Source organism: Aythya ferina, assembly GCF_964211825.1.
Source record: "Aythya ferina genome assembly, chromosome: 10".
Taxonomy (NCBI): Eukaryota; Metazoa; Chordata; class Aves; order Anseriformes; family Anatidae; genus Aythya; species Aythya ferina.
In genome coordinates this window covers 4,163,492-4,186,028 of record NC_140306.1, presented here as the reverse complement: position 1 = coordinate 4,186,028, position 22,537 = coordinate 4,163,492, and the positions used below count along the sequence as shown (strand labels likewise).

Sequence of the window (22,537 nt, the reverse complement as noted above, 5' to 3'; positions counted from 1 at the left end):
TGGCACCACGTCAAACAACTTACCTCTCATCGCCCATGCCGATTGCTTGTTCAGTCAGAAACCTGCTACACGGCTTGTGCACATAATTACGGTAATTGCCTGGGAGAAAAGATCTTCCATTGTGCATCTTCCATTGAACAAAATGCATAACTGCCGGCCTGCACTGACCTTTTCCTGCTGCTTCCTTCCCATATGAGAATGGATGTTATTAGCTGAAACTTCCCCCCGTCTGCTCCTTGTTCCGCCCTTCCTGAGCGCATCCCGCTACGACATGGCCAACGGTTTGCATGGGCCTGGAAGAAGCACCAGAAGTTCTCATAGATGTGGATTTTGCTTTTCCTTAGCTGCGTAAACAGGATATTCTGTTCAAAATACAGCGAAATGGAGCCACATAGCCAATCGTGCACGTAATTTTCTCCAACTAAATGGTGCTGTTTGCTTGCTTAAACACTAACCCAGGGAAACACAAGCGTACATTTCAATAAATCAGGAACTTAAAGAAATCACTTCATACATTATTATCTTTATTGGCATCTCAGACAACTTCCCCTACCAGAAAAGTTGCCCAAAACGAAGACAGGAAGCGAGAGCTTTGCCACAGCCAAGCTCTCACTAGAGCTCGTCCAGCAGCATCCTGGAATTAACTCTGCCTCCCCGGGGAGCTGGGGCTTTCCTTTGGCCTTGGGAGGGCTGCGCTTGTTTATGTTTGTCTCTGATCCAATGTCAGCCGGGGGAGCTCTGGAGGGTTTCCGTGCACAAGGGCAAGCTCAGCACCCCTCTTGCTGCCAGCACAGCAGTGCCTGGAGTCCTGCTCTCTCCCCTTGGAGCCACCAAAGCCCCAACATCCTTGTGCCTTCAGGAGAGTCCGAAATTGTCTCCGCAGGCAGACGTGTGGCTGCAGCGTGGGGAAGCCTTTGAAGTTGACATTGCCGGGGTTGGAGCTGGTTTGAGCTGCAGAGGGGAAGCGATACAGAAAGAAAAGGCTTTTATTCTGACAGTCAAGCTTAAGCCTGCCCTCGCTGCATGTGAAGTGCGAGCTTGAAACTTAAAGAGGGGAAAATGAAAGGGCTGGATTCAGCGGACAGTCAGGTTGGACTCCAGCTCGGCTGTCAGGGGAACAAAGCCTTTGAAAAAGAACAAATCCCATCCTCAGCCATTCCCCTGGGTGGGACCAGCTTCAGCGGCTTCAAAGGCCAGGCTGTGCCACCGAGGAACCAGATGTGAGCACAGGGCTGCCCCAGCACCCAGCCTTGTCCCCCATCCCAGCCACACTGCTCCCCTCGGGGTGCACTCAGCAGCACTGGGTGTGGGTCAGGACCACCTCTCTGCTCCTCCAGGAAGAGAGGGATTGCTGTCACGGCTTTGCCCCTCCAGCATCTGCTTCTGCACCCACTGCTGGTCGGGGTGCAGAGGGTGGCCCTGGCATCACAGCTTGCTCCATGGCCCGCTGCAGCTCCAGAGGTAAAGGGCCATTAAGGAAACATGCATGTAGGGACAGCACATCAAACAAGCAAAGCTGGGTGTCGAGAAACACACACACAAAAAGAAAGCAGCTTGTAATTACTTTGGTTGTATTGCCTTTCCAAAGGGCATAACATTTGAGGTGATTCATTAAGATCAGAGCCCCGGGTGTGTTTGTGAAGGCTGTGCTAGTACAGAAATTAATCATCTGGAGGAGCAGGGCTGGGCTTTGATGGTGGCTCCCATGCGGCCACACAGACTGGCCCTCAGGGCACACCAAGAAAAAGCTGGTGCCCAGCTCCCAGCCACGCCAGCCTGCAGCAAGCCCCGAGGTGCTCGTGTTATCCCCTCTGCAGCCCTTGGGCTGTTTTAATAGCGACTGAAGCAGATTAATTACAAGGAAAGCACTGAACCACTGCTACTGCAGCTGTAATCTCACTTGTGGGCATTCTCCCCACAGCTGGTGCTTCTCTGTAATGGCCAGGATGGGATTGTTGGGGGAGTGGATATGATTCACTGGCCTGGTCAGCTGTCAAAAAATCTGGAGGCTGCTGATCCCTTTGCAAGCTGGACAGTGGCAGGCGCTGCCTTGGGCACGGGGCGGGTCTGGGTCCGGGCTGCGGGATGCTGCACGTGGGACACAGAAAGTGCCCTGAGGCACACGTGGGCCCTTCCTGACGCATTATCTAGTCGCAGCTGGGGGAAAATGATTCACATATAAAATATTTGATTTCAGCCGGGGTATTTTTAAGACCGCTGTATAATAAAATCAAAGATTTATTACTGTTCTATTCCTGCATAGATGCAAAGCCCGTGAGTAATTATAGCTTTGCAGCAGCCTAACCTTTCAGGTATTTGCATTTCATGTTGCATCCTTACCGGGAATAAGAGGTAACTGCACTCAACGGCAAAACGCCTCCGGTAAGACTAGATCATCAGGAAATTGGCAAAAGGCAAGGTGCATGCTGTGTGCGTCGCAGCCCAACGTCCCTGTCACTTCTGCTCAGTTTATTAGCAGGAAGCATACCTTCACTGCACGCCTTCAGCTCGAATCTCCTGCAGGAGGAGTGCAGCCAGGGAGGCTTTTGCTCTTTCTGCTTTGTGACATGATGCTGAGTGCTCAACCGAGCCTCTGCTCCAGCAGCAGGAGCAGCGGGGCTGCGTGCTGCCCTTCTCGCCGGCTGCAGCCGGTGCAAGCACCACGGGGTGACGTTTCTTTTGGCAAACTGCAGATCTCTGACAAGTTTGCTCGGTAAGATCTCGCAGACTTTCCACAAACAAATTCCTGACATAGCAGGAGTCGGGAGACAACTCCTAAAACCTTCAAAAAGGTGACATTTGCTCTGTTGTTCCATACAGACATAGGGCTTGGTCCAAAGCTTGTAGGAGCCTTTCTGCAAAGCTTTTGGTCAGAAAGCTCCCACCCTGGTCCCTCCTGGCACAAACCTCTCCCCCCAGTGCTAAATCTCATTAGGAGTTGAAAAGACTGACGGAAACCACACCGCTGTAAGGGGAGGAAGTGCTGGGGTTGTTGCTTTTGTTTCCAGGGCATGAAATAAGGTATTGAATAATGAGTTTTTCCTCATGTTGCTTGAGTTGTGTGGGTGGATTGCTACAGCTGATTCCTTGCTGTGTGTCTGACAGACTCACGAGCGAGGCCCCTTGGTGCACATCAGCTGAGGGAGACCCACTCTTGTCACGAGCACCCGTCCCTGCCCTAAAACCCACCCTGGCAGACGGTGCTGGCAGGAAACGTGCCCTGAGCCCTCCTCACCTGGGCATGGCCATGAGCAGGACACACCACGACGTTTGCCCAGACGCTGCCCGCCGTCTGCCTGGCCGCACCGTGCTGTCTGCTGCGCAGGCTGGTGCTCTCGGGACAGCGATGGTCATCCACAAACACCCCGCAGGAGGAAATAACAACCGCAGACTTTCTCAGCTCGGCACCACAGGGGCTGGCCGCATTACGAGTGAACTCTTCCCATTCATGCTCAGGTTTCGTCACATTGAGAAGAAACAGAAGAAACGCTGGAACTGGAGAGGGGCTGGAAAGAAACAAAGAGCGGAGCAAAGTAACATTAGTCATTAGAAATAACACTTCAGGAGATCCTTTTCAAAAATAACAAGCAGCTCACTTAACCTCCTACGTCAGAAAGGGCGATTCCGTATCTGTTATTCTAGAGCAAGGACTATGAGCTGTTAATAATACACAGATATCAAAGAAAGCAGAGGAAAGATATCACATGAGCAAGGGAGCTAAAGGACTGACAGTACATTATCTTAAGCAAATTTGATTACTGTTAGGCATTTAAAGTGTGCTTTGTCAGGCTTGTGCCAGGACAAGCCCTCCTGCAGCAAGCTGTGATTGTACCTATGACAAAAACCAATTTTGCTCAGGGGCAGTGGGCAGAAATGCTGTGCAGGGCTGGCCACAATTTCTGAGAGACCCCCTCACATTTCAAACTCCCTCTCTTGTTTCAAATTCAGCCACTGCTCTGTTTTGCCTGCCCATCCCTGATTCAATAGCTGCCAAAATAAATTTTAAATCATCCAAAAGAAAGTCAGCCAAAGAACAACAGGGTGAAGATAGGAGGAGGGGAGGTAACAGCCCTTTGCAAACAGCTGAGCAGCAAGGGGCTGTCGGCCTGGGTGGAGAGCAGACCTTGGAGAGGGGCAGCAGCTCGAACTGTTTGTATTTTGTTGTTGGAATGTTTTTTCCTCCCTTAACTTTACAGCCCTGAGTCCATTACTCCTCCTATGAAATTGGAATTATGGAGAAAAATGGATCAGTGCATTTACTTGGAATCATTATGTGTCAAATATTAAATTGGGAAGGAAATTTTAAAACCATTCTTCTAATATGAGTCACAGGAGTAAGCTATCAGGAGCCGTGTCAAAGGCACTGTAGCTGGCAAGAAACATATAGCATCTTTATGATTCTTCCTTTTACAAAACCCAGACCATAAACAATAGAAACAGGGGAAGAGAGAGAATGTAATTTCATTAGAGTAAACGTGACATAAATTTAATAATGAATAATAGCCGTTATCTATAAAAATATGAAAAGCCATTTTCAAAATCATTAGCTCTAATCGCAAATGAATTTTGCAGCTTCTTTTCTATTTTGCACCTCTGTAATGAACTCTGATAAATTCAAGGGACTACATGTTAAATAAAGAGATAGAAGGGTCTAATTTGCTGCTTCATTAAACCGGCTTATTTCTAGAACATCTTGCTGTTGCTCTGAATTTCCCATCTCTGAAAGGTGGAGACAATGGAGCTATCTGTCTCTAATGTAGTGTGGCACACAATTAGGGATTCAAAAGGATGTGAATCTCTTTCCATCAGAGATACATGCAGCGATTATTATTTTATTACCAAATACTGTCAGCATTACATATTTCCAACAGCTACTGTGACACCTGACTTGCATGTTAAGTTTGCACGAAGCATTATAAAAGAAGTCAGATGGAGTTTATTTATACCACATTATTCCTTCTTACGTAGGCCTTCGCAGAGTCTGGTACAGCAAAATGTTCGCAGAGTTCAACACTGAAGATTTGCAGTCAGCCAGGATATATGGATGGTGGTTTGCCATTTGGACGTGTTTTTAAGGCAGTGATACATCACCAGCTCAACCTTACAAACCACGATTACAAATCAACAAAAAGCATATCTGGACCTATCTCTATTTATCAAAGCACTTAAATGTGAATCTGAGGCACTGTCCTTCTTAGGGATGGACTTTAAAAAAAATAATTAAAGAGCTTTGAACTTCAACTGAAACTTATTTTTAACATTAACCCCAAAGTTTCCTAACCTCTGCTTGCACAAACTGGCTCTGACTAGAAGCCATCACGCAACAGAAAGGTGGTTGACACGGTCCTGGAACCACAAAGAGACTCGAGAAGACCAGCTTTGAACTGACAGAATAAAGATGTTTTCTTAGATGCAGCATGGGCTTGGGTTTTGCCGCCACACCCAGGTACCTACAGGGGGGACTTACCTGGCAGTCTGAACAACAGCAAAAGGAAATGACTGAGGCATTTCAGGTGGTATTCTGCCTTCCTAAGTCCACTTCATACATCCATATACACGTACATATATCACCTTCACATACCTACTGAGCAGTCAGAATTACCTCCCGTGTACCAAGGGGGTGCCAAAACAGGTCTGCAAAGTCCTTCCTTACCTCCCAGGCACTGCCCAAGGAGCTGTGCAACTTCTGCTCTGATTTCACCCTCCTCATGAATATCTTACCAATGTCAGAAAGCCTCATCTTGGACTACAAAGTAGGAGTTCAAGAGAGATATGAAATTTACTGTCACAAGGACAACAGAGCAAATTGGTGGGACAACAAAACCCAGCCCTGCCCCACTGGAGGTGCATCTAGGCAGTGTGTTGAAGGCCATCAGAGCATCCCGTGCAGACTACTCATGGCATGTTGTTCCCTGTCTCACCTTTAATGCTAGTGGTGGGCGACACAGATCAACTTAAGGGTTTGTGACACAAAGAAAGATGGAATACAGCCTTGAAAAATCTACAAATAATAACTGCAATCACTTTCTTGTGAAGAAGAGAGTCTTCAGCCAGTCACATCATCCAAATTGCTGTGCCAGCATAAAGGAGACCAAGAGCTGTAATATAAATTATAACTACAAAGTGCAAAAAGGAGAGAAAGAAACTACCCAGAATATTGGACTGGAGAATTTAAACTCACAAGTCAGGACATTCAAAATCATGGCTCCCGCAGCACCCATAACTTAGCTCCCTGCACATATGTAGCATGTACTGCTGGGTACGAGCTCATATTTATGCCTCGCTCCTTCTCTGCCAGGGGCTGAGTTATGGCTGCTGGGGGAACCATAATTTTGATTTTCCTGACTTTGGTGCACTGAATCTTTAAGAAAGGGAAAAAGCCACCTGTTTGGGTGGTAGCGAATGTCTCTCTCCATTTGCCTTTATTCCCACTTTCTCTTCTTGCCCTCTGCAGACCCCAGTAAAACTATGGATTTGCATGCACAAAGAGGGATAGTTGTTAAAAGGAAGCAACTCGTGTCTTCTTTGGAAGAAGCAACATCTTTGAGTACAGTCCCAGCCCATACGGGGCCTTGTTAGGGAGGCTGCATTAAAACACTAAAGCTCTAAGTGAGTTTTATTTACAAATGGTGTTTGCAGCCACCTTGTAAAACAAATTCCCCACCCTGCCTGTATTGCAAGGGCCTTGCAATAACCTCTAAGACAGCCAACCCCGTTTGGAAGATGCTTACAACACCAGTTCAGAGCTCACCGAAATGCAGACATTCTTTATAGGTGGAACAAGCAGTGGTGAAAGCCTGAGCCTCAATTTCAGAGCCATTTCCTGGCACTAGTTGCACTGTGGCTCTGGAGAGGTGAGGAAGGCCTCGTTTTCCTTTACTGTCTGCAGCAGCAGCAGCTGTTAAGGGGCCTTTTTGCTGGAAATACTATTTAGGAGATTGGCACATACTTTCAAAGAAAATTTCTTCTGTTTCTCTACTTGGGGTTATTAAGTAATGCCTGTTGCACGGGCTCAGATGTGGTTACAGTGAAAGGAGTCGTGTCTTCACCAAAGGCTGCAGGAGCCAACGTGATGCTTCCTGATTACTTGGATAACCTCTGGGTTGAGCCCTGCACCGCTCTGGCTTCCCTGCTGCCTGCCCAGCACTCGCAGGCTCCATGCTGACAGCCCTCGTGTTACGGCAGCAGACACAACAGTGCGTGTTTCCAGGCATTCGGTCACAGATAACTGCAAGAAAGAGAGAAATAAGTAGTACTAACGAAGTTAATACGTGGCATCTTGATGTTAGTGGCATTCCGCTGTGATGGTTCACTTTGTAAAGCCTCTCGTTCCGTTCGGTCATTTATTTATAGGGGGAAGAAAAGAAGAGAAAAGAAAATTAACCTGGATGCTTCTGCTCTCTGCACAGTGATACTTTCCTGTGGAAGCCCTACTGATTAGAAAATGCTTTTGATTTGACTTCCTGGAACATTATGTTATTTTCTACTCCAATACGGGTTTATTTCAGACATATTTCAGAAGCTTTCAATGAACAAAGATGCAAGGAAATATATTACATTTGGGAAAATCATACAAACGGTAAATGCCTTTTCAAAGAAGTTATAATGATATTTCAAGGGCAGTTTAGACCTATTCAAATCGCATACTCTCATTACCATTCTTAGCAAGAGGCATAAGTCCTTCAATCTCTACGTAGTTTTGCTACTCTCTCTCCACAATTTTCAATTTCCTCACAACTATTCATCTGATTTATTATTTCCCTCCTGTATTTTAAATGCATTGTAACCCCATACATTTGTTTCACTCTCTCGGCTTCAATACTCAAGGTCGTTAATACCCCCAGATATCCTTTGCTTATATCACAACTTCAAATGTGCTCTTTCTTGCCCAATGGCTTGTTACATAATTACCACTGCCAATATCATCTTGTTTTTATAGTTTTACGATTAAAGAGATAAAAATGAACTCAGCTGAATAAAATGTAGGAGCATACTTGCAATATCTGAGGCAAGGCTGCTGCTGCTGCTCCTACTGCACGGATGATACAGAGAGATGCAAAATTAATCTCTCAGCATGGCTCCTGAAAGTTAACTAAGACAAAACGAATTATGTAGTACTAGCGTTTGGCCCTTCTGATTAAGTGCTGCTTAAACACGCATCGAGTTTTAAATCGATCGCCAGCCAGGAAGGCTCAAGCTTGTCTTCAAAGAGGGAGCATCCTCACCATCCACGTCCCCAGGCACACCTCCTTGGGTCCCCAACCTGCTGCTCTCAGCCTCCACATCCCTCCATCTGCCTGAATCACTGACCCTCTACCCAAAACATCCCGAGGAGGAGGGCTGTGGCACACCCAGATGCACAGAGCCTTTGAGGCAGCTCACTCCATCCACCCTGCATGCACAACAGGACAACTCTTCTCCCTCCACCACCCCCTGCTCTCACTCCATCTTTTCAGGGCACAGCAGACGTGGGAAGCCCCAGCAGCAATGCCTGGGACGGGTGCACTGGGGTGTGGGGAGGGAGCACGTTTGCTGGACACGGAGGAAGCCAGGCGCTCAGACGCGACAGGAAAGCATCCGCTTTCACTCCTGCTAACCCAAACCCTCCCCTTGAATCACAGCCTTGGCTTACGAACAGGAGGTTTATGTAAACATATAGCTTGCTTTCCATTCAAAGTGCACAATTCCTTCCTCTACTAAAAGCTGTTTTGTTTTTTTTCCATGCAACTCACAGACCCGGAGCCTGCCGTTCCAGACAGCCAGTCCTTAGGGCGGCATTTACAGGGGACCAAGCAAAAATTCCTTATTTTGTGGCTGGTGCTGAAATCGTCTGTCCTGTCTGTAACCATGCTTGCGTGGGTTCCACAGCTCTAGTGTTTCTCCAGGCAAACCTGGTTGTGGCTGGTGCCCCATACTCCCAGGGATGCCCAATGGCACCCACTGCAGCAGCCCCTCAGGATCCCCGGCTGCTGGGGGGCCCGGGCATGTGGGATAGACTCACTGAAGCAAGTCTCAGTCCTACCTTTGACTCATGAAAACAAACCAGAGGAAAATACCACCCTGTTAGTCATTCCTGGGGAAGCAGGCCCGCATTGGACGTGCTGCCTGGCACAGCCACAGGTGGTGTAGCCACAGCACCCACAGCCGCTGTGCCATCCCACACATCTCACCCAGACCTCAGCATTCCCCTGCTGTTTTCCCCTGGGGCAGCCCACAAAAGCCCCAGGGGCAGTTTTATTGCTCAGAGAGACTGCTGCAGCTGAGCCCCTGCTGCCCTGCTTGCTAACGCATGTCCTTCCCAAATGGGGTGGTTTGAAGAGGGGAGTTTCGGTAAACGAGGTGTTAGGAAAAGAAAACGCATCAATCCCAAATCCTACACGTATCCTCCCTCCGTCACCCCTACAAAACCAAGCAAATTTTGCACAAAATTGCTAATACTTATCAGAGCAAGAGGAGGTACAGCTGCATCCACTCTCCAGGAGTGACCCCTTCAAGCTGCAGCACCATCCTCCCAGACCCACTAATTTAGCATTCCCTAACGAGGGCCACAGCCCCACAGGGCTGACTTGCTTGATGTTATCAGACCATTAAAGCACTCATTAGAGAAGGGCTCCATTTGCTCTTTGGCCTACGGAGCTTGGATGAGTTGCTGAGCAGCCGGCCAGGCTCCTGGAGGAGCATCTTTAAGAAAACAACGTCTGAGGATAAATTTACAGCTACAGCAACCGCATATTAAGTGCGTTTTACCCCAGCTAGTTCCGTGTCACAAGTTGTCAGTACAGATTGGTGGGAAAAGAGCATGAAATATTCATGAAGTTATCAATGGCACCGAGATACCCGGTTAATTATGCTGCTCAGCACCTCCTCGCAGGCTCCCAGTGCCCAGCGCCCGGCTTGCTCGTTAGCGTCACCGCGCTCTGATTGCGCCTTTGTGGCAGCGCTTCCTCCGTGCCCCTGCCACACCACCGTGCTCTTGGACCAGCTCCATCCTAATTAGCTTTGCTGCCACTGGAATTAGGCGACATGTTGTAGAAGTCACTTAAATTAACTTCTGACTCTTCCTCAGACAGATGGGGCCTCTGTACCCGTGCCTGCCTGTTCGGTTTGGTTAATCATTCCTTAAAGGGCTGTCGCAAACAGGCGGCAGGCCGCGCTGCACAGGCGCGTCAGAAACATGACCTTGCCTTCAGCTCTGCTGTTTGAAGAGGAATGTGCTTCTTAGAAGGCATCTTCATTTCTCAAGGCAGCTGGGTTAGGTATTTGGGTCATGGCCTGGAGGTTCCCAGGTAGCAGGGCCCCACTGAGCTACTCACAACCCAGACAGCACTGGTTACAGAGCTCCCCTCACGCCCGTGATGGTGCCTGCAGGGTGCACGCCGATGGGCATCACCTTCCCAAAGCTGTCTGTGCTGGGCTAGGGACTGTAGCTGGGAGAAGCTCAGACAGCACAGGGTGGGGTATTCTGGGGCATGCCAGCCTAGATTTTAGATGGAATAGACTTTAATTTGCATTTTAAAATGTTAAAGTTTCCACAGACTTTATTGTTGTACTTGATGAAGATCTTTTCCAGCCTAAATAGTTCTCTGATTCCATGATTAGCAATGCTGGAAGCAATGCTGCTCTGCCCCACAGAGGGAAGATGCAGCTCCAGTCGTACCCTGTGCTTGTGTGCAGGAGGGCACCCAGACGAGTGAACTAATGCTCATTGAAGGGACTTTTCTGAGATTTTCCCATCTAGTAGGCTTCATCTAGAGCTGTGAGCACACAGTGCATTGAGTCAGCAGAGTTTTCAATTAAAAAAAAAAAAAAAAAGGAAAGTGTAAGAGTTTGCCTCAGTTCCTCCCTGGAGGTTTGCTTTCAAATTTCCCCTTCAATCAAGCCCAGCTTTCAAAGTTTAGCTGGCTCCATCAGCACGCTTTGTGAGCATGCAGACCATGCAGGGCAAAGAGTTTCCCTACAGCAGGGCTGGCGAAGACTCACCTGAACATGGGTTTGGGGACATTTTGCTCGTTTCTCTCAAGATGTGTTGCAAGACACCAGCAATACTGTGGTTCTTGTCTGACACGATAGCGTCTTACTGGTAGGACTTACTGCAGCATTTGAGAAACTCACAGCCAACAGCTTCAAAAAGCACCCCTTTCACCAGTCTCTTGAAACACTTCATCCTACTGAAGGCTTACTTCAGTGCTGACACTGCTGCCAATTTATTTAAATAGCTTTACCTTTGGAAGACAGGCATTATCTGCCGTACCGTGGCCTGCCTGTTGCACGTTATCTTTCTTTATTGCAAGCAAGACACTTCAGCATATGCTTCAGTATCATCTCATGAATGCATTGCTGTAGCATTTGCTGAGTCAGGGTTGCAAAGCTGTAAAATCCTCCTGCTGCCATGTGGACAGGACTGGACGTGGCGTGGTGTCCCCTCCAGGGGAAGGTGCTGTCACTGGGTCATGGTCTCGCTGATTTGGGGCCATCTTCTGAGCACATTGGGTTTCTGAGGAGTGGGGGACGGATGCTGCCGAGCTGTGACCATGTTTCTGCAGACTCTGGAATGTGTCTATCAAAGTGAAGTGGGTTTGGAGGCCACTCTCCCAGCTCTTGCTCCGTGATTATTTGCGTTAAATATTCCCACAGAAATATTTGTGGTGTGGCATTCATTCCCTAACCCATGCTGAGATCCCCTGTTATTCCCGTAGTGATCCCCATGCGCTGGCCCCCTCATAGTCGCTGCCTGCAGTCCCACGGGTCCCATCAACTCACTTTTCATGGCTCCAGGGTCAGCCTTGCCTTCCCTGGGCAAACTGCCTTCCCTGTAAAGGAAAGAAACAGCTATCCGCCACACAATAGTGCACAAATAAGAACATGATTAAACCATACTGGGTGCTGAGAGGCAAACTACTGCACTATGATGTTCAAAAAACCAGAATAATGTGATGGTTATAAAGACAGACAGCTCAGGCAAAGATTGCCTAGAGCACAGAATGATTGTCAGGATGGGCAAAAATGTAGAAAATCATGTGAGTGTGTAAGCTGCCAAAGCCAATTAATCCTAAGAACATTTTGCAACCATTAGGCTTCTATTACTGTGCATGCATCATAATTACTAGGGGTCTGCGTGGATATGATGGCAGATCTTTAACGATATCGAGTTTCCATTTGACCTTTAATTATCTTCATTGCATTTGTTTGTGTTGAATCGTTGCAGCATCTAAAGTTTGAAAAATTGACTCATTTTTAATTTGTCATTTCAAGCGGTGCTGCAAAAGATCACTGAGCTCCTCCTGGCAACGAGGGCGAGGAGCCTGGGAGGGCTGCTCGGAGGAGCAGGGATGCTGCGGCGCTGCCCTGCCTCGTGCCACTTTGCAGGCAGCTCACGCCGCCAACATCAGAGCCTGAGAAATAGCAGGAACACGGAGATCAAGGAAACTTTCTGCTGATAGAGAGGTACAGAGAGGCATTTGCGTCGGCAGCTTGGATTTGAGCATCCTCCTCTGTGGTAGGGCTGGAGAAGCCAGAGCTTAGAAATGCAGGTGAATGCAAATGGTACAGGGAAGTACGAGATCCACCTCGTGTGGCAGGCTTGGACCAGTGGCAGTGCAACCCTGAGCCATCAGAAACACTGCCCTGAGATTTCAGCATTGTTGCCTGGGCTTATCTTCTGCTCAATAACAAACAACAGGGAGTTATATCAAAATTAGCTTCACACTTCCTTTAGCAACGCATCCTACCCCCAGAAAAGCTCTTTTATCAAAGAATGTGAAAAGATGATGCTTCTCAGATTGCTGTGCTGCTGCCCTGATAATGTGACAGATATTTGCACTTCTACGGAAATTAAATGGGGGCCATTTTTAAAATCTGGTGTATTTTTTTTACATCTTCTATCCATTTGGTTAAAATTATTGCAAAATCTTGATAGTAGGAAACAGAGATGACAGGGTGAGAGAGCTAAATAGGCTTTGGCTTATTCTAAAAATTTAAGATAGAAAACCCACTGACTTGCCATTAACTGAAATATATTAAACTTCTGAAACTGAGCCCCAGGTCTGTGAGCTGCCCACCAGACCTTCACCTCCGTGGAGCTGACATCCCTTCCACACAGTGGGTTGCTTGCAGAGTGTCTGCCTAGTTAGGGATCTCAGTTTAGTTCCTGTCCAAAGAACACTGACCTGCAGTCTCTGCCATCACATTTACCTTCCTGAAACTCCTTTCAGCCTAAAACTCTTTTGCTCTCAGCTTCCCAGTACCTGCTGACTTCTGGGAGCCCCGTGCAGACTCTCGGTTCTCACCCTTTAACATTCACCCTCCGGGGCTGTTTCCTTACAGCCCTGTGCTTCCCGACAGACCAGGTGCTGTCAGCGCTTCCAGCCGCAGCCTTCCCGCTCTGCCTGGCACAGACACCCTGCGGGCAAGCTAAAACCACAGAGATTTGGGCCAGTTCAGGTGCCCGACACGTCACCACTCTCCCTGCCCTGTGGCGTGGCAGGGATTAAGCCAAAATCAGACCATTATGGGCAACGCTTGCTGAGCCCAGCACACAATTCCCAGCAGAGTGGCCAGACCCTTTGTGCTCCTCCTGGCCTCCATCTCCCCAGTTTCTTTGCAACCAGTCACCAAGCAGGTGTTTGGCATAGGGTAATGATAGCCCATAGGTGGGACTGGAAACCTTGCTTTCTGTTCCCATAATGTTTATTCTCCTGCTGTTGTCCCCTCAGCCCCAGGGAAGTCAAGCAGAGGACAGACTCTGGGCAATGGGCCTTCAGTTTTAAGTAGAGGATCTGCCTCTTCAACATTCTCCCAGATTTTTCCTTTCCAAACCTAGCTCTGACAGCCAGCCTGAAAACAAAAGCCAGTCCTTTAGAAAAGTTCCACTGGACCAAAAGGATAGACTAAAGAGAGCTCTTACTTTCATGATTATAATAAATAAATAAATAGAAATTAAAAAAAAATAAATAATTCAACATACATCAGAACTGCAGCACCTCTGGCAGAAGAGGTCATCTCAGAGCATTCGCTTAGGCTCGCCTTTTTGAGGTCTCAAAGCAATTAAACAGATGGATTTCTTCAGACAAGCCATTACCTGCTAATCTTCTTTCTTTTTTGGGGGAACTGGTTGTGAACCGTGAGTTACACTTTGTTTTGTTTCCTTACCCAGATGTTATTTTAAGTGTCTGAGTTCTATAATTGCACAGCGCTCTGGGCAACTGAGACAGAGAAGCAGCATATAAATAAGGCTGCCTCGCCTCCCTGCTAGCGTTTACCCAGTCCCATTTGCTTTACGAGATGAGCAAAAAAGAGAGAGGCGAAGCAGGCTGTGCATGGCGGGCAGGAAGGCAGAGCCTGCGGGCTTCAGGGAGTGCTGGGACGGGCAAGGACACCTCTTCCAGGAAGGAGATAAACAGCAAAATAACCTTTTTGCAGGTCAGAGCACATTGTGGGTTTTTTACTGTTGCTGGTTGTCTTTTTTTTTTTTTTTTTAATAATAATAATAATAAAAACTTCTGGAGGAGCCCAAAGAGCGGGACGCTGCTTATCTGCTGCATTTGCACATGGGCAGATGAAGCTTTTCAACATGATAGTCAAGCAAGCAGCTGCACGGGCAGCATTTAGCATTTCATTTCAACATGCCTGCATTGCTTAGGAGCAGGAGAGCCTTGTGCCTGACCAACCTCACGGCGCTGTTCCCTGCCCCTCTTGCAGGCCAGCCCTGACCCCAAACCCTGCAAGCAAAGCACCCCCGAGCTGCTCCTCTCCATCTCTGCCACTCCGAGCTTCTCTTTTCCTTTCCCGTTTCTCTCTAAAACACACCAAAATGTTACAGGCAGTCTTGAGCCCTCCAGGGCTCATTGCTGACCACCACGGTGTGGGTATTTATGGCCCATTTCCCCAGCCATACCGCTTGCACTGAAGATCAACAACTGCAATGCCTCCTACTAACTGATAGAAACAATTACTTTAGGTGAAGACTTGCAGGTATTTAAACACAAGAGCTTTGGAAGCCTGATTAAAACAAGTGGGACAAAATCCAAACATAAATTCGTCCCTAGCCTTAGCATTGGTCATGAAACATGGCTGGTTGTCCTGTTTTTAATTATTATTACAACTCCTTTCACAGCATCACGGAGGCAGAGCACAAAAATCTTTGTTACAAGTTGAATGTTGGCTCTGGCTGAGCAGAAAGCAGGTGAGCACTCATGGGAGCACCTTTTGAAGCTATTAGTTATTTAAGCAATTTGTAGGAAGAATAGGGAGCTGTGCTGGGAAGGAGAGGTAGCTCCGAGCTCCTCGCCATGGAGAGAGCTTTCCTGGTTTGTCTACATCAAAGGCTCGTAGCTTCACCGCCCACTCATTTGATCTTAATTCAGCTCAAAAAAAGCTCTGCTTCATACATTTCTAGGTATGACTTAGACATGGAGCATGACGCAACGGTCCTTTGATGAACAAGGAAACATAGACTGGGTATCGTGTGTGCCAGGACGATTTGGGCTGCTTTTGGGAAGAGGTGAACACAGCCACGCATGCACATGCACGCAGCTATAAATAACGCACGAGCTGCTCGCGGGGGAACAGGAGCCGAAAGCCCTGTTGATACAATTCATTGTCCCAGTTCATCTCTGTAATTTTATCACCCTAAAAATATCCGTGCAGCCAGCATTCTTTATGCAAACTACGATAATTTCGAGCACAACACAGCGTGCCGGCAGGCGCTGTGACAGAAGCACGGGGACAAAGCTGGGCTCGCCTCTCACTGCTGAGCTGGTGGTGGCACCGCGGGGACAGGAGCTGGGTCTGGCACTTGCCTGCTCCCCACCACCCCTGAGCAGCCCCAGCTTTTGGGAGAGGCTCCCAAAAGGCTCCCACAGCACAAAAGCACTGATAGCTCCAAATAGATGTCTGGTACTGGGCTTCGTGTGCAATATAGGTGGGCTGGAGCTGTGGCATTCAACATATGCCACGTCCTGGGGCAAAGCTTGGGTGAGACCAGCTCCTTACATCCATCCCTGTCCCAGGCAGCACTTATTCCCTGCCCTGCTATCGCTGCACGTCCACTTCCAAAGCCAAAGGCAGCTGGGCTGTGTCAAATCCTTTCTGGGCGATCAGCTCCTAACACTGTGTGTAACTCGCTGGCTTATTGAAGATGTGCTGCCAGGCCCTGTAACACAAATCAGTCCTGAAAGAAAAATTATCCTACGGTGTCAACAACACAGAGCTCCAGATAGGCCAGGAGAAAACAAGCTGCGAGGCATTTTGCTCAGATGAGGAAGTGAAAAGGCTCTTTGCCTGCATTTTACTTTGCACAGATGGAAAAGGAGCACATGGGCACTCTGACACTCATCACCTTTAATAGCTGTCCCAGGGCTAAATCCTCACTCATCATGCTGGAAATGTAGGGGCGAGCCTGCAACTCATAGCCTTCAATAATAGAAGCAGCCATTTATAGAGAGATGTGAAATATTTAGACTGAAAGTGTTTCATTTCACTTAATTTAAAATCACTTAACACCTGGAAAACTTCTATAAATGAAATCACTGGAGATTCAGTTTCCTACTCTGTCCAAACGTACCCGGAAAAGAAATGTGTCCATTTTCTGTGCAACAAATGCTCAATTGCAGATTTTCTGGATAATAAAATCTCCAGCCTAGCTATTTAATTATTCAGCTGACTGCTGGAGGAATATGAAGCTACGGAAATCTAAAGCCATGTGCCGGGAACTCTGGAGTAAGTTATAGCAAACGTTTGCTTTAAAAAGACACCAAATAAGCTATTTAGAAGCTTATACTTATGAGATAATGATCATTTAATAATTATGCAAAGAATTGCCATCTTCACTCACATAATCTCTCCTCATAAGGCCAAAAATATTCTCTTTTTTAGAGCTCCATAAAACAGGCATGTTTTCCGTGCCAGAGTTTTAAACCGAGATCACAATCCTGCCACGGGAGGCATGTGGCCAGGCTCGTTCATGTCACTGGGCTCCCGTACAAGCATAAATCTCCTGCCATAAAATCCTAGTGCTGAAAAAGGCCTAAGCAACCCCTTTGTGCTACAGTTCCCACTCCTTGCTGCCTCCCTGCCTGCCCCAGGCACCTCCAAGGCAGGCAGTCACACCTTTGCCACGCGTCCTCACGCTAACACGGGTCCGGCTAGCCGGCCAGAGCCAGGATCCAACAGTGTTCTCATGGCTCAGACAGTTATTAGCCACAATATACTTCCAGCATTAGGTAATTTGTAATTACGTGACTAATTACATCACCAATTGAGTGCAATCTGCCATTTCTGGAATTCTCTCACTAATCAAACGCTGTCCTCGAGGCACGAGAAATATGCTGACACAGAGCAGCGGGAGCGACAAATCACAGCATCCTTGTTATCACAGCATCCCCGCTGAGCCGCCGCTGATCAGATGAGCCTGCAGGAGCCTCAGCGTGCTCCAGCCGACTCAAACTGTGCCTCTCGTCACGTTGCAGCAGCCAACACAGCCCAAATTGCCAAGGAGGCATGTGGGAAGGAAGCAGCTCCCACACCAGGGCAAGCTCTGGCCAGGAGGAAATGCAGGCTCCTGGCTGCTCGCAGGGATCCAGAAGAGACTGAACACTCTCCTCCCTGCTCCCTCCTCTCCAGCCCAGGCCACTCTTTCCACAGAGTCATCGCTCTTCTGTAAAACCTCTTTTTTTTTACAGCCTGCAGACATGGCTGCTGTGATGAGCAGGCACAACGTGGTGGCAAGCAGGCACCGATTTGGGATGCTCTGCCCATAAAGTAACATGGGGGAATTGTGCACATGGGTGTCCTCTCCTCCACCACAGGTTAACCCCAGAAGTGCCCAGGGCTGGCTCCTCAGGCATTGTGCTGCTGGAGAGCTTCCCCTGCCCTCAAGAGAAATAATTTGAGAGTCCTCTTGAGAAATAACTGGGGAGCCAGCTGCTTCTGCAGACTGGCAAAAAAAAAAAAAAAAAAAAAAAAAAAAAAAAAAAAAAAAAAAAACGTTAAATGTTTGGCTAGGGTCTTTCTAAGGCCCTATTAACATTTTTCAGACCTAGACCCCATCAGTGTAATCAGGCTCCACTTAGCCAAAGGCAAAGTGGAAAGTCATCATATTTGTGGAGTGCTTCCCCTTCCCTGTCGACTTTTCCAGACCTGACTCTACTTACTCGCTCCATTACTTGTCTCTCAGGAGGTCTCAGGCACCTTTAGACATGCAATATTGGCTGATTTTGCCTCAATAAAACTTTTTGAAGGTGGCACTGGGGCAAACCCAGCTCCACAGGTCCCACAACCAGGCTGCAGCAGTGCGGGTCCTGCTGGGGACAGGTGGCAGAAACACAAATCATTTGCCTAATGAGTGGACAAACTTTTTGCTAGCTGTTTTCACTGGGTTTCCAGTGGAATAATCTTCATTTCTCCTCCCAGGCTTCTGCTACTGGTCCGTGCTCTTCCTACTGCTGTCGTCATCCCAGCTAGCCCTTGTCTGCTCGGGAAATTCATGGTATGTATATTTTTGTGCATGGTGCTCTTGAGATGTCTGAAAAATGTTCCTGTGAACCAGGCACTGATGTATCACTCTCTGGAGAAGATAAATTTCTGTCTGCTTCCTTCCTCCCTGTTACAGTACGGGGTGAATACAGATTTGTTTGGAAAGGTTGGGTTAAAACAGTAATATGCTTTTCTCTTCTCGTTATGTTTCATATAATGCAGCAATTCCCATTTCACGTTGAAAATATGAGAGATCTGCATCTGAACAGATCCTTGGCTCGCTTAGCTGAAGATGTCTCATAATTGTCTAACGCTAACTTTGCCTTTAGGATTTTCTGTCTGATGTTCACAATTAAAGGGAGAGAAGACGCTTTATTTTTGGTGGCTGCCCCCCTGCGGTATGACTCTGCCACATAAATCCCAATAAGATGAATCATCCGGGGTCTCAGCCACGTCCCCTCACATGCCAGGGCACAGGGGACTGGGCACCCACCCCTACTGGAGGAAAACCAAACCAAACTTCTCCTCAAGGCACTGCCATGGTGTCTTTGGTGCTGTCAAAGAGCAGGGCAGGTGCTGCCATGCAAGAAAAGGATGGGAATTATTTTATAACTAACAATTCCCCTCTTTCACCAGAGTTTTAAGCCCAAGGTGGGAGTCATCTCCTGAGGCCAAGATGAGAAGAACAAACAGAGTGATGGAGAATGGTGTTTGAAATGACAAACACATATTCGGCTTTGTGAAAAACAAAACTCCCCATGCTGCTATTTCCCAGCCCTGGAGGCCTGAGGGACACGCTGCTCCCACACAGGGGACGTCCCTGTTTCTGCTGTAATTGTACTGCAGCTTCCACGCACATGGAGAGCTGATGAATTAACCAGAGAGAAGAGATTACAGCTATAAGGGAACTTGTGGCTTTTGAGCAAGGCAACCTGCGAAGATCACAGCTCTACAAAGTGCTCCCCGCCGCAGGGCCCATTGCTCTCACCATCCCAGTCCCAAGCAGGCTCCAGTCCCTGCAGGCGAGCACACCTTGTGCTGCAGCTGGAGCAGACTCCTGCATTTAGCTCCTGCTGCTAGGCCTTGTGGAGCCTGAGCATGGTGCCACGGGAGGGTCCCAACAGGTAGGTGGGGTGTCCAAGCTCTCGGCCCTCCTTCCATCCCCTTGCCAACTGTGAAAGGCTAGAAAAAGCACTTTGCAATTTTGAAAGAAAGCAAAGAAAGCACAAGTGTAGGAGTATTGTCAATGAACAGTTTGCAAAGGAACTCAAAGTACAGGACTGCTTTCAAGATAAACTCACAATATTTTCCAGGACAACGAATCCACAGGAAACTCTTCCATCAGCTTGTTGGCAGCTCTGAAGCTGAATGCCAGTAATCTGGCAGTGAAGAACTGGCATCCAGCATGTTACAGGTTTAGAAGCTCACCAGTTTCACCCCCTCTAAGTGTTGTGGTAACTTCATTACTCATTACAGACATTACTCATGTCTGTAACAAGGTTTTACCTTTACACTAATTTTGCACCCAAAGCAATGCACCCAATACGCCCACCCTGACTGCAAGCAGCTCAGAGAAAAGCTGCCCTCCACTCAAGCCCATGAGAAGGTAACTGAGATCTTATGAAAATTCATTATCCTTCCTTAGAAAAATGCACTAAGAAGATGTTTATAAGCATTGGGCAACACCTAAGATAAACTTTTTGTCTCGTGTTCATGCAGTGCCGACACCAATTTACTCCAAACATAAGGAGATCTTTGTGTACATGCAAAGTCCCATTTCTTCTGTCCCTTGGTCCCATGGCATATGTGATAGAGACCAGCTTATGGTTTATTTGATAATTAGCCTCATTACAGGCAACTTGGAAGCTCTTCAGTCCACTAAAATATGCACTGAGTGCTGCAGGTATGCAGGAGCTGACAAATCTGAAGTTAGACAACACTGATGCCACCATCCTTCACCAAAATTAACTGGCCAGCTCCCACATGGATATAAGCAAAAAGGGACCTTTCACAGCGAAACAGATAGACCCCAGCTCTCAAAAGTGAGTGGCAGTTATCAAGGCTGTCCAAGACAAACTGGAGAAAACACAAAAACACATCTAGTCCTTTCCTTGGTCTGAAACTAGCAGCATTTCAGATGATGCACTCAAAAACCCTCACCAGAAGTTCATTTTACTCAGGCAGTTTTCCATAAACGTACACATTTTTAACATCCTACATATACATCAGATTTCTCTTGCAGACAAGAAAAACAAGGAGTTCCCTTAGTGATGATGTGTCCACGTAATAGAAAATGTGTCTTAGGAGCTGGGAACACAGGGGAATAGCAGAGTGCAGTTTGGCTCGTTATATGTCCTTGGAAAAATCTCTCATTTTGGCTACACGTAGGGAAAATTACCCTATATTGGCAGCAGATGAGTTTTAGATTGATCAACAGTGAGCAAAGATGCAAGGATTTGGCCCTAGAAAATCCTTGTTTCTGCGCCTACATTCTTGCTATACGTCATTTGGTTACTGGGAAGGGTGTAGAGCACTGCAGCCCCTTCATCCCCTCACCCTCTAGCTTCAGATACTGACATACAATTTACAATTAAAAAGAGAGAACAGAAGCAAAGTGAAGAACAAAATATTTGCATTGTTGCAAACTGCCAGCTTGCCTGAACTGTGAAGTCCCCAGACTATTTTGGGATAATTCGGCACCTTTCAACTGTCGCACAGAATTTCATGGGGGATGATGCTTGGCATTGTTTATATGACATTAGCATCACCTTTTCATCCTACCAGGGACCATCAAATGCAAAATTGGATTAAATTTGGCAGATCACATTATATATGGGGAAGTGAGAAATATTGCTATATCACAATTGATTTTCCCAAAGGCACCAGGCAACCTCTGATATTTTGATACTGAGATGATAAATAATTTTCCACTGGTAATTTCCATATTCAGTAAGCTGAGACATTTTTCTCAGTATGCAAATGAGATATATTTAAAGCACCACTTTGTGTTGCTTACAATTAGATTGATTTGGATGGCTGCAGGAGGCTGTTTGTCTTGGCGATACCGAACGGGCAGGAGCAGAGGGAAGTCCTTCATGCAACATAGCCTTCAACCTAAACCAGATTTGCTCATTGGACTTGGATGATCATGAGTTTTGTGCCTTGGATGAAGCCTCAAACACCAAGAAATGCTGCTGTGACACCACATTGTCACGAGCCACATGCTTGCCTTAGCCAGTTAACATTGCAGAGGTTACTGGTGCAACCCTCCTCTTGCTGGCTGAGATGTTTGATCCTTCTTCCACAGAATAAAAGCACTGATTTACCCATGCCTTCTCCTAAAGCTCTGGCTCAGCAGGTCACAGTCCCCACTTCACTCGGTGAAAGCCATCAGAGATGGCTCTGATGGCCTTCAAGGACTACATAGGAGACAGAGCAAGAGATGGGGTAGTCTCAATATACCTGAGTCTTAATGTACAGAGCCAGAAGGGCTGTGAACAGCAAAAATGAAATAAGACAAAGCACATGCAGTGCTGCCGTGCCCTGTTTTTCCTGCAGCCCTTCCTGCCCAGCCCCAGAAAAGCCCTCAGACAGGGGCTCTGGGATGCGTCAAGAGCAGGCCTGCTGAGACCATCGTCACTCCAAAACACGTCAAATGATGCTTGATGGTTTCTTCAGCAGAGGGTGTTCCTTGCTGCCTGCAAGCTTAGGGCCCAGCTTGAGCCTATCGGTAGGAATTTGCATTTTCTAAGGAACAAAGCAGCTGCCTTCCAAACATCAAACCCCCTCTCTACGTCCTGAGCTGAGCACCCCAATTTAAAGGCTGTCATCTGTTTGTTCCCAGAAGAAAACTCAGGAGCAACAGAGCAGCCCATGAGATGAAGCCTGTTCTGCTCCAGGGAGCTCAGCCTTCCCCCAGCTTCAGCCACCACACAGCACAGAAGAAATGAGAGCAGAGCCTGAGCCAGTTACAAATTTCTTTCCCTTGAGGCTGTTACAGATATGATAAACTATTTTTTATTTTTTTTGTAAGTGTTGTCTAGAGTTTAATAAATGCTCATATGTA

General features: G+C 47.4%; 1 protein-coding gene across 8 annotated transcripts in view; it reads right to left on the bottom strand.

The window, feature by feature from the left end:
• LOC311441906 (uncharacterized protein) overlaps positions 1-22,537 on the bottom strand; it is an 87,025-nt gene that overhangs the window by 7,836 nt on the left and 56,652 nt on the right. For 2 of the 8 annotated variants that reach the window (XM_084530541.1, XM_084530539.1), the window contains exon 4: positions 3,236-3,506. In XM_084530541.1, coding sequence (XP_084386667.1) covers positions 3,236-3,506 — 271 coding nt within the window. Of the gene's footprint in view, positions 1-168; positions 294-507; positions 952-1,554; positions 2,158-3,235; positions 3,507-6,949; positions 7,229-7,994; positions 8,093-8,732; positions 8,859-22,537 lie in introns of those variants that run through there. The other 6 variants (XR_014696327.1, XR_014696328.1, XM_084530537.1 and 3 more) reach the window with 6 other exon arrangements.